Below are 12,402 nucleotides of genomic sequence, written 5' to 3'. Positions count from 1 at the left end.
CATCTGGAGGAAGCATCTGGATCTTCTGGGTTATCTCTATGGGACTTGGCAACAAGGGAAATCAAGTGGATGCTTGTGTGCTAAGTTGTTTCAATCCTGTCCAGCTCTGCAAGGCTATGGAATTTTAGCCCACCAGGCTCCTCTGTGCATGGGATTCTCCAGGCAAGAACACTGGCATGGGTTGCCATGCCCTCCTCCAGGGGATCTTCCAGACCCAGGGATGGAACCCACAGAAGTCTCTAGAGTCTCCTGCATTGTAGGCAGATTTTTTACCACTGAGCCACCAGGGAAGCCCAAGGGAAATCAAAAGAAATATGCCAATGCTCACACTGCTAGCTGTGCTGTGAATGAGAAAGCCCTTTATCACTGACAAAGGAGTCTTGGATTTTCTACCAGTATCCATGAAACAGTAAGAGGTTCATTTATTAGATTTAAGTAGGGTAAAATCAAATCCAAGATCTGAAAGGATCCCTGACTTGATGTCTATATTATAAAGAGCACATTAAATTTCCCCTCACATGATGCAAAATCATTAGAAAGGTTTTAAGTTGAAATCCCAATGACTCTTACCTTTCATGTTATTATCTAGACTTTTATTTCTGCCATGCTATTAGCCTTTCCCAAATCGATATTATGCATAAATATTTAACAGTCATTGTTTAATTAGATTTCAAACTTGTGAAGATTAGATGCATGCTAAAGGGTCAGAGCAGTAATTGGTGCACAGTAAGCAGTTAAATTATGTTTAAATTATTATTTTTTTAATAATACTGTTTTTTGCTTGCCTCTTCTCATATACCACATTCTTCAGAGTTTAATTATTCTGATTAACTAAGATAAACTATTTTTCCATATGTGATTTTTAAATTCTACCTATGTTCAAGAATATATCTAAGGATTTTATCAGACTCTCTTTATAATTTCATACATATTTTTGTATATTGCTCAGTTGTGTCCACCTCTTTGTGTTGTATGGGCTGTAGCTCACCAGGCTCCTCTGTCCATGGGATTTCCCAGACCACTCCCTCCTCCAGGGGATCTTCCCAACCCAGGGATCAAACCGATGTCTCTCACCTCTCTTGCACTGGCAGGTGGATTCTTTACCTCTAGTGCCACCTGTATAACTAAATTAATATAGGTTTCTGTTTTCCTCACAAGTGGTCAGTGGTGCTTTCAAGGGAATATTTTGAAAAGAAATCCTTTTTTTTATGTCTACAGCTTAGTATTTTTCCCTCAGAAATCTAACACCACTACTAATTAGGGAATCAGTTCCTCTGTAATTTCTTCAATTCCAGCCATAAGATTTAATCTAGTATTGCTATGGTTTTTCCAGTGGTCATGTATGGATGCGAGAGTTGGACTGTGAAGAAAGCTGAGCGGCAAAGAATTGATGCTTTTGAACTGTGGTTTTGGAGACTCTTGAGAGTCCCTTGGACTGCAAGGAGATCCAACCAGTCTATTCTAAAGGAGATCAGCCCTGAGTGTTCTTTGGAAGGAACGATGCTAAAGCTGAAACTCCAGTACTTTGGCCACCTCATGTGAAGAGTTGACTCATTGGAAAAGACTCTGATGCTGGGAGGGACTGGGGGCAGGATAAAAGGGGATGACAGAGAATGAGATGGCTGGATGGCATCACCAACATGATGGACGTGAGTTTGAGTGAACTCGGGGAGATGATGATAGACAGGGAGGCCTGGCGTGCTGCGATTCATGGGGTCGCAAAGAGTCGGACACAACTGAGCAACTGAACTGAACTGAACTGGTCTATATGTAATATATATCACATTTATAATGTGAAGCAAGAAAGGCAGAGGTATATAAAAATAAATACTTAATATGATAATATATATCTATATTGGTTAATTTTTAAATAATTTTTCCTCTCCATACATAATTGTAGGGTTTGATCTTATTTTGTTTGTTTTATGTGTATATACTTTGGAGCCCTCATTGAATAAGCCATGTACTCCACTAAAAGGTATTTCTCCACAGGCCTAGAAGCAAATTCCACTGGATATTAAGGATGGTTACTTTAGGCCTGATGATCACACCACAGAGTTACAGCACAACACACAGAGCAGTGAACTAGAATTAGTACACACATGTTTTGTCTTTGTTCTCCCCCTGAAAGATGAACCAGACAGAGAGTTGTCAATGATATGTTAAAATTTTATGTCCTGAGATTTAGTTTTATTACCTTCTCAAACATTAAATTTCTTATCTATTCAATGATGAAATTACTTGCTTCATACACCTTACATATTTGACTTGAGTATCAAATGAAATGTTTATGAAAGTAGTTTTAAACTTCAAATCACCCTGCAAGTATTTATACTGTTTAAGTGTTAACACTTTAACTGAATTTTCAGTGTTAACATAAACATTTTCACTCCTAATCTTACCATAAACATACTGTTTTGTGGATATAAGCCTTAAAAGGAAAGGTATTCTTCGACTCTGTGAACAGAACTCAGTTCCCCATTTCAGTATGATCAGGAAACAAAGAAGGTTAAGATGAAAAAATGAGATTTCTAACTCAAAAAGAATTTTTTTTTAGTTTTACAAAAACCTATGACATTGTACTCTGTCTTTTAAAAGAGGTTTGACTCCATGCCACAAGCTACATGTGAGTAACAGGCTAAGCTACACTCTGACTACCAAGAGTCAGCTCTGACTTTTGGTTTGATAAGGAACCTGAGAAGCTAATGAAGTAAGCCCAAATCTGGCAAAGCTTCCAAGTAATATCTCAAGCAAAACACAGAAGCAGCTATTAATACTTAAGAAGTAACTAAGTTCCAATTTCCTACTTCTTCAAAAACAAGCCTGAATATCATAAAATCCAAGTGAAAACTGCTGACAGCACAATACAACACTCCACTAACAGGTTTTTCAAATTAATTTGATAGTATCAAGAAAAACAAGATACTTCCCTTTACTAAGTGAAGACATGGAACGTAACCATATAAACTTTATAATAAAAGTCTATAGTTAGTAGCAGAAACTTTAGATAGATGGACTTCTTATGACAACAAAACTTTAAAAACAGTTTTATTCTGTTGTGTTGCCAATTTCTGCTTTTTTTTTTTTTTACATCATTTCTTATTAATGCACCAAGTACTTACATCTGGAATAAATCCAATCTCATTGAGATGATTGCTTAGCTCTGGATCATGAAATGCAATCATCTGAGAGAACACAGTCAGATACTCTGAAATGACAATAAAGTTTAAAACAATTATTGTTTTTACATAGTACATCAAATAAAGACATTAAATCCACATAGATTAGTTTTATTTACACTTTGAATTAGATTTAGTTTCTCCACGAAGAAAACACACTTTATTAAATAATTTTCTGTTTTGTTACTACTTCAATCACTTACGGCTAATTATTAAACAAGAAAAGCTTTTTGTTAAAAGCTATGTCACAACTTATTTTCTACCTTCAGAACAGTCAGTTCATTTCCTGAATCACAAATTATTCAAATGATGAATGACTTTTTCCCTATTAAATTCAACAAATTATTTTCTCTAGTAATATTAAACCTGTTTCACATTTATCATTTTTTCAGAAAATGTAAACAGATACTTAAATAAGGAATAACACTGTCACATATAGAATAATTACACCTCAAATTTATTTACACATACAGATATAGAAATTTGTTGCAGTAAAGTGAAGATCCAGGACAGATCCCAAAGGGGAACTTCTGGATTTAACTTTTAACTTCATTTTTTCTCTTTCCAGTTAGGGATGGTATGTTTATCGTCCCAATTTACCTAGAAGCCAGAGGTATGCTACATCAACAATCATATGCATTCAACTTATGTTGATGAAAGCATATGATCATTAACTTTTATTAATAAAATGGGGAAAGAATGACAACCCACTCTAGTATTTTTTCCTGGAGAATCCTATGGACAGAGGAGCCTGTCAGGCCATGGACCATATGGTCTCAGAGAGTTGGACACGACAGAAGCGACTAAGCATGCACGCACACTTTATTTTAAACCAGAAAGTCACACCTCAAGCAATTCTCCACAGCTATGCTCCAGTTTATTAAATGTCTTTCTTATTTGAGCCTGACAGAAGATAACTACTATGGTGAACTACGTGGCTGATTAAGAATCTACTGAAGAAACCTAATCCATCATGAAAACATTTTCCTTGTGTTCTGCCAAACATTGACGGTTGGATTTATGTATGTATTATAACTGCACATATGTTGCTGTTGTTCAGTCGCCAAGTTGTGTCCAACTCTTCGTGACCCCATGAACTACAGCACGCTAGGCTTCCCTGTCCCTCACCATCTCCTGGAGTTTGCTCAAGTTCATGTCCAAAAAAAAAAAAAAAAAATACACACACACACACACACACACACACGTGTATATATAATACACACAAAAATAGGTAGATATAATTATTTTGCATATTGTTATATACCATATATTATTTCATATATGTAAATATACACTATAAGGCTGGCATAAGTTTTGGTTGCTCAGGATAGGCTTTAGAATGAGATACAGTATGCTTGTTACATACAGAAACATTTCTTTAAAGGAAAAGATATAGCAGAACTGATGATACCAGCACTGTCATATCAGCACTATATCAAATTTCAAGTTATTTCAAAAATGCATTGAACGGTTCCTTAGCACAAACGAAACAAATTGAAATGCATATGTCTTTTGATCTGTAAACCAACCTAAGAGAATTTAAGAGAAGCTACTGAAAAACAAACTAGTAATAAAATTAAAACAACAGATTCCATGGATTTACTACTGAATCTTTTAAATGTTCATAAAACACTCTAATTTTGGTTTCTAATAATGAAAATTCCCATCAAGAGATAAAATATCTCCCAAAATAGTATTTTCTGATAGGTGACCTATGTAGGTGTGCATGTGTGTGTTCAGTCACTCAGTTGCATCTGAATCTTTGTGACCCCACGAACTGCAGCCTGCAAGGCTCCTTTGTCCATGGAATTTTCCAGGCAAGAATACTGTAGTAGATTGCCATTTCCTACTCCATGGGATCTTCCTGACCTAAGGACAGAATCCATGTCTCCTGATACTCCTGCAATGGCAGACAGATTCTTTAACACTGTACCATCTGGGGTAAATGTCATTAAAAAAAAAAATCAAGATTTTTATGAAATTTCCACTCAAATTTCAAGTGAGGTTTAATGGTGTTCTTTTCCACACAATCATGTCTCATATAAATTTTCTGTTTTAACGAAACTTTGTATTTTCAAAAATTTTTGCAATGAGATATAAAATGAATACTCTTTATCCCTTCTAATAAGATCATATTAAAATTCTTAATCCTCTCCTACAGCATAGCTTTTTTATTACATACTTTGAAAATTCTATTATTATTGGTCACACTACATTTTTATTAATTCCTAGTAGGCTTGCTCCATGGCAAAGCTTTTTGTAATCAATGTTAATTGTGACAGAGACAAACAGCTGGACTTTTATTTTCTTAAACTGGCACACCTGAATTTGAACCAAACTCAGATTAGATATTAAACAATTATTAGAAAACACCGTAATTTTTTGTGGACTGGGAGAAAAAATTAAACTTAATTATTTCTTCATGTGTTTTAGTGATAAACTGTCACCATATTTTGTTGGGTGAAAACCATAAATTTAACTAGTATTGATCACTTTTGACATAATAACTTTCCCTATAAAAAGGCAAAGAAACATTTCCTTACCTTGTATTACATGTGAGTTGTCTTTCAAGAAGAAGTTGTACAGGTATTTGGGGATAAAAGCAGACATACAGGCATAAGCCAGAGCTAAAAAAGAGTATGGCAAATATAACAAATTAGTTAATGAGGTAAAAGATCAGCAGTCATTCACTCACTCAGCACACATTCCAAGAATTACTTAATAACTGATGGAAGCACAAAATTATATGGGGAAAAACCCTACAGAAAATATTGTGCACAATAAGAGATAACCACTCCAGTACCTTTTCAATTTCAAACTACTATAGCAGCAGCAAAAGGAAAAAACAACCAACACCAAAAAATCAGAAAAAAAAAAAAAAAAAAAATATATATATACTGCAGAAATCGTTATCCTACAAGAAAATCTTTATTACCAGAACTTTATGCATTTTAAAATCCCTAAACATAATAATCATTATTGTGCTACATAAACTTCAATGTCCATAATTTTTACTGATGCAAAGAGTCTGAGAACATTGGATTTAAAAACACTAGTAATAATTGCTCTTTCAAATATAGATCAAATACAGATGCCATTCTTAAATCAATATGTATCATAATGAACTATGCTTAAATAAACACAGCCAGGCCTCTTATCTAGATTAAAAAGTAATACTAGAGAACAGGCATTTTTAAAAAGCATTCAAATGGTGAAATTTTAGTTCTCTGGGATTATGCTGCTGCTGCTACTGCTGCTGCTAAGTCGCTTCAGTCGTGTCCGACTCTGTGCGACCCCATAGACGGCAGCCCACCAGGCTCCCCCGTCCCTGGGATTCTCCAGGCAAGAACACTGGAGTGAGTTGCCATTTCCTTCTCCAATGCATGAAAGTGAACAGTGAAAGTGAAGTCGCTCAGTCCTGTCCGACCAGAACTCAATTCCAGGAATCTATGCATTCTGATATGAAACAGAATTTGAAGAGATGGAGATTCTGAGATTAAGGTTTCTAAGGATTCATGCTACAGGATATTCATAATAAATATTTACATATTTATCTAAATACCTACTATAAAAAAGGAATTATATCAGGGGACAGAAAAAACATAACAAAAACCCTTGTCATTAAAAAAAAATCCACTAACCAAAAGAAGGGTTACTGTATTAGTATATTGTTGTCCAGTTGCCAACTTGTGTCCAACTCCTTGTGACACCATGGAATGAAGCATGCCAGGCTTCCCTGTCCTTCATTATATATTTATATTAGTATATAAGTAACTGTGATATGAAACATACAGAAGATAAATTTCTGGAAATACAAGTTGCAAGAGGGTAAGAAAAGTCTTCATTAAGGAAGTAGTGGTTTAAAAAAAAGGAAGTAGTAGTTGAAATAAAAGACTCTGGAGGATGCAAGATCAATACTGTTTTCCTTACAAATCATTTACAAAGTACATATAAATGAAAACTAATCTCTAAAACAGTCTTCTTTGGAGGAAAGAATTTTCTCCAAAGTTTCATAAAAATGGTCACCAAAGTAGATGAATGCATTTAGAATAATCCATCAGGTTCTCTCTAAATCTCTGCTGCTGCTGCTGTCACTTCAGTCGTGTCTGACTCTGTGCGACCCCATAGACGGCAGCCCACCGGGCTCCCTCGTCCCTGGGATTCTCCAGGCAAGAACACTGGAGTGGGTTGCCATTTCCTTCTCCAATGCATGAAAGTGAAAAGTGAAGTTGCTCAGTCATGTCCGACTCTTTGTGACCCCATGGACTGCAGCCTACCAGGCTCCTCTGTCCATGGGATTTTCCAGGTAAGAGTGCTGGAGTGAGGTGCCATTGCCTTCTCTGCTCTAAATCTCTAGTTACCGCTAAAAACTCCCAGAAATAAATTAATTCTTCACATCCTCTAAAATGAGTCACAACAGATTATTTCACAGAAATTTACAGGCTCTACTAGGAAGAGAGCAAGATGTGTTTGAGTAAAATATTTTAGAACAATAAACACAATAATTATTTAAATGATAAATAGGCTTACCTTCATTATTGAAATTTAAATATAGAAATGGAGCACAAAGTGAGTCAAGACCTGATGGAGAGAGATTGAGGAAAAAATTAAACATAATCCAGCAGAATTGTAGATACATACCTTATTCAGATCTCTGCATTACTTTCATATAGATTCAGTATTATACATTTGATCCAGAAATATGTTATGGATTATTGTGAGGAGTAACAGATGGTAATTAGCATATAGTAAATATCCAATATAAATCAACCATTATTATCAATAGGTTATTATAAGTTGAAGAGAGAAATACAGTAACAGAAAAATGTACAAATGATAGAAGGGTTGAATACAGTCTCTGTCTGTGTGATTTTGGCAATCACTTAACTCCAAAGAGGTTTCATTGTCAAAGAGATGAAAATTTTTCTTACATGTTTCTCTTCTTACATGTTCATTAGATGAAAAAAAATTATTTAAAAAATTGTAAAGTAAAATATAAATACATGATATTTCTTTTATTGTATCTGTAACTGTTAGGGAGACATGGAACTCTAAAATGAATAGAGCTAGAAAAAAAAATAGCTTTATTTTCATGTTTGGCCAGAAATAGACATAGAATTGAAATACAAAGATTACTATTCATAACGACAAATTAAAAAATAGCACTAGGTGGAATGGATTTCTCACTCATGAATTTATCAATGACAGCAAAAAGAATAATGAGAAAAGGTAAAAATCAAGGAGATAGGGCATTATAGATATTTTTTAAAAAGAGAAAAAATGAGAACTTCAGGGTGATTTATATATTCCCCAATTCCTAATAACCTCATAATACCCTAATCTGTTAAGCAAAAGCTGTAAATCATTAAATGTCAAGAATATAAACTATCCCCAAATTATTTACAGTACAAAATTATTTTATTATTTGCATCAAGGATTAAAAATGTATTCACAAAGACTATACTAGTATAAAATATTCTTTATACTTTGCTAATCAACATGATGACAAGTTGTTTCATTAAATGTCATGCATTTAAATGATATTCACTAGACATTTAGACAAAGTTTTAAAAAAAAGTTCTCATATAAACATCTCAAAAAATGGAGCATAGCTTAGTATTGACTTTTCTTAAAGCCAAAGATAATTTGATAGTTTGTTTTGATTTTAAAAATTATCAGTCATGCAACATTCCTAACACTTCAGAAAGTCTTAGTAATTGGGGGAAAAAGTTACCTTGCCAATACACAAGATCAGGATGGGACACGACCCAGGCTTTTAAGACACGCCGAAATTTTGCATGACCTTCTGGTGAGGATAACAGCTCATCATACTGATGACAACGAGGAATATCCACTTCAATCTGTAAAACAGCAAAACAATATGGTAGAACTATAACAGACAGATCACCAATAAATCCCAAGAGAAGGAAGAGGAGAAATTGTATTATGAATTCAAGAATAGGCCACCTATATACTCCTGGTGTTTTGAAGTGTTTGAACTTTATACTAATCCTTCAGGAACACTAAAAAGTTTTAAGTATACTTAAATAAGAAAAGCAGATCATTTCTTTTGAAAAAGTATGTATTAATTTAGTTTTCAAAAAATCTTACTTTAAATCTGGTCTAAATAAAGCACAAATTCTTCAGACAAAAAAGGTACATACTAGGAAAACTTACTTGGCTTAAACTACTTAAAGGAAAAGTTCTGACTCACTAATGAGTTTTTAGACTATATCTGAGAGAGGTAAGACTTCAGTTCAGTTCAGTTCAGTCGCTCAGTCGTGTCCGACTCTTTGTGACTCCATGAATTGCAGCACGCCAGGCCTCCCTGTCCATCACCAACTCCCGGAGTTTACTCAAACTCATGTCCACCAAGTCGGTGATGCCATCCAGCCATCTCACCCTCTGTCGTCCCCTTCTTCTCCTGCCCCCAATCCTTCCCAGCATCAGAGTCTTTTCCAGTGAGTCAACTCTTCGCATGAGGTGGCCAAAGTATTGGAGCTTCAGCTTTAGCATCATTCCCTCCAATGAATACCCAGGACTGATCTTCAGAATGGACTGGTTGGATCTCCATGCAGTCCAAGGGACTCTCAAGAGTCTTCTCCAACACCACAGTTCAAAAGCCTCAGTTCTTTGGTGCTCAGCCTTCTTCACAGTCCAACTCTCACATCCATACATGACCACTGGAAAAACCATAGCCTTGACTAGATGGACCTTTGTTGGCAAAGTAATGTCTCTGCTTTTCAATATGCTATCTAGGTTGGTCATAACTTTCCTTCCAAGGAGTAAGCATCTTTTAATTTCATGGTTGCAATCACCATCTGCAGTGATCTTGGAGCCCCCAAAAATAAAGTCTGTCACTGTTTCCATTGTTTCCCCATCTATTTGCCATGAAGTGATGGGACCAGATGCCATGATCTTCGTTTTCTGAATGTTGAGCTTTAAGCCAACTTTTCACTCTCCTCTTTCACTTTCATCAAGAGGCTTTTTAGTTCCTCTTCACTTTCTGCCATAAGGGTGGTGTCGCCTACATATCTGAGGTTACTGAGATTTCTCCCGGCAATCTTGATTCCAGCTTGTGCTTCTTCCAGCCCAGCGTTTCTCATGATGTACTCTGCACAGAAGTTAAATAAGCAGGGTGACAATATACAGCCTTGATGTATTCCTTTCCCTATTTGGAGCCAGTCTGTTGTTCCATGTCCAGTTCTAACTGTTGCTTCCTGACCTGCACATAGGTTTCTCAAGAGGCAGGTTGGGTGGTCTGGTATTTCCATCTCTTTCAGAATTTTCCACAGTTTATTGTGATGCACACAGTCAAAGGCTTTGGCATAGTCAATAAAGCAGAAATAGATGTTTTTCTGGAACTCTCTTGCCTTTTTGATGATCCAGCGGATGTTGGCAATTTGGTCTCTGGTTCCTCTGCCTTTTCTAAAACCAGCTTGAATATCTGGAAGTTCATGGTTCATGTATTGCTGAAGCCTGGCTTGGAGAATTTTGAGCATTACTTTACTCAGATCATGAACTTCTTATTGGCAAATTCAGACAGAAATTGAAGAAAGTGGGGAAAACCACTATACCATTCAGGTATGAACTAAATCAAATCCCTTATGATTATACAGTGGAAGTGAGAAATAGATTTAAGGGAGTAGATCTGATAGACAGAGTGCCTGAAGAACTATGGACAGAGGTAAGACTTATGCTTCTCTAATATCATATGCATATCATGGCTGCTGAGTATTCATGATGAAAGGAAGAAAATTCCTCATGCTTCTCTAAAATTGAAAGATTTGGCAAACTTATCTAGGTTGTTTAAGAAAATCTATATCATACCTGTCTATCTGTAGGAATTGGAGTGTCTTTATCAATTGCATCATACTTGGCATGAATAGCCCCCTGCAAAAAAAAAAAGAGAAGATAAATTACTTCTTCATATCCTTAATAAATTATACATTTAGGCAAAATCTACTTAAAAACATCTGTCTTTGAAAGCACACTCAATTATGGACAGGCACACTCAAGCTCAAAGTATATCCTTAGAAAACTTTTCTACATTTTGATAGTTTGTGATAAAAGTCTGAAACAATTTACTATTTTGCTGAGGCAGACATTTGAATCATACATACTGTAAGACATACATGTTGAATGAGTCACATGGCTAATGAATATGCTTAGCCAATCTCCCAGCCTCCACAATGACACAAAATGCAGCTTTTCTGTTCTTTATTCACTGTATCTCATACATAGTAAACTTCAAGGAGAAAAAATTTTTTTTTTAATTCAGGGGAAGGTTGGTGGTGTTCATCCCACAAGAAATATTCCTGTTAAAAGTTGGTAATGAAAGCAAAAATAAAATGAAACTGTTTTTAGGAGTGGTAGTTCAGCATAAGGAAGCAGACGTTTGGGATGAATCAGAGTGGAATATCATGTAGTTATAAAATCATTAAGAGACTAGAGGAACCATTTACCTTTTTATACCATTAAAGAAAGAACAATTGAATAAAGCACTTAAAATTTTGGTCATGTTCTATAGGACTAAGCACAGAACAATTCTTATGGGTCTGGTAAATGTTAATGGTAGAGAAAGAGCCAGGAATTTGGGGTTCAAATTCTGACATTATGTGCTGCATCAACTTCTCTGGCACATCTATTTAATGAAAGATTTAGACCTTGGAGTCCTTTTGAACTTTTGAACATTATATGCTTAAAGCTACATTATATCCTTAAAGTTATTTTGTATGCTTAAAGTATTACAATACTAACTACTGATGTATGGTATAGAACATTAGACATTCTTATAAAAGAAGCAACCAAACTCAAAAATGTTCAGAAATTCTCACCAAAGGAATCAAAAATGAAGAAAGGAAATCTTTCAACAGAGAGTGAAAAGGATTAAAAATATTTGAGAAAATTCACACACAAAAAATAGGTGATGGACAGCCATAAGATACCTATAATAGAACAGATGAAGGTAAGATGTCAAGGAAATTGACAGAAAAGGGAACAATCTGGTAGTATTTGGCTAATTATTATGACTGCTGTTCTCTGTTAGCACTGCAAGTCACCCTAATAATTTTGTGACACTTTTCCTTTCCTCACTGCCACAGATAAGGTATTGTACAAGATAAAGTTGCTACTTCTCTTAGCAGTGTGCTTCTGATAAGACAGATGCGTCAAAAGGCACTAAATTATGTTAATGATTTCTGACAAGGTTCAAATTAGAATG

The 12,402-nt window shown here is 35.2% G+C and overlaps 1 protein-coding gene across 4 annotated transcripts in view; it reads right to left on the bottom strand.

The window, feature by feature from the left end:
* Positions 1–12,402, bottom strand: part of TBCK (TBC1 domain containing kinase) — a 208,963-nt gene that overhangs the window by 116,668 nt on the left and 79,893 nt on the right. For all 4 annotated transcript variants that reach the window (XM_002688086.6, XM_005207674.5, XM_059887711.1 and 1 more), the window contains exons 16-20: positions 11,010–11,072; positions 8,914–9,040; positions 7,710–7,760; positions 5,723–5,806; positions 3,123–3,208 (exon numbers count right to left, since the gene is read on the bottom strand). In XM_002688086.6, the coding sequence (XP_002688132.1) occupies positions 3,123–3,208; positions 5,723–5,806; positions 7,710–7,760; positions 8,914–9,040; positions 11,010–11,072 (411 nt within the window). The remainder of the gene's footprint in view (positions 1–3,122; positions 3,209–5,722; positions 5,807–7,709; positions 7,761–8,913; positions 9,041–11,009; positions 11,073–12,402) is intronic.

The sequence above is a fragment of the Bos taurus genome, chromosome 6 (genome assembly GCF_002263795.3).
Source record: "Bos taurus isolate L1 Dominette 01449 registration number 42190680 breed Hereford chromosome 6, ARS-UCD2.0, whole genome shotgun sequence".
Lineage (NCBI taxonomy): Eukaryota > Metazoa > Chordata > Mammalia > Artiodactyla > Bovidae > Bos > Bos taurus.
Note: the sequence above shows the minus strand (reverse complement) of the source record. Positions and strands in the feature narration are given on the sequence as shown.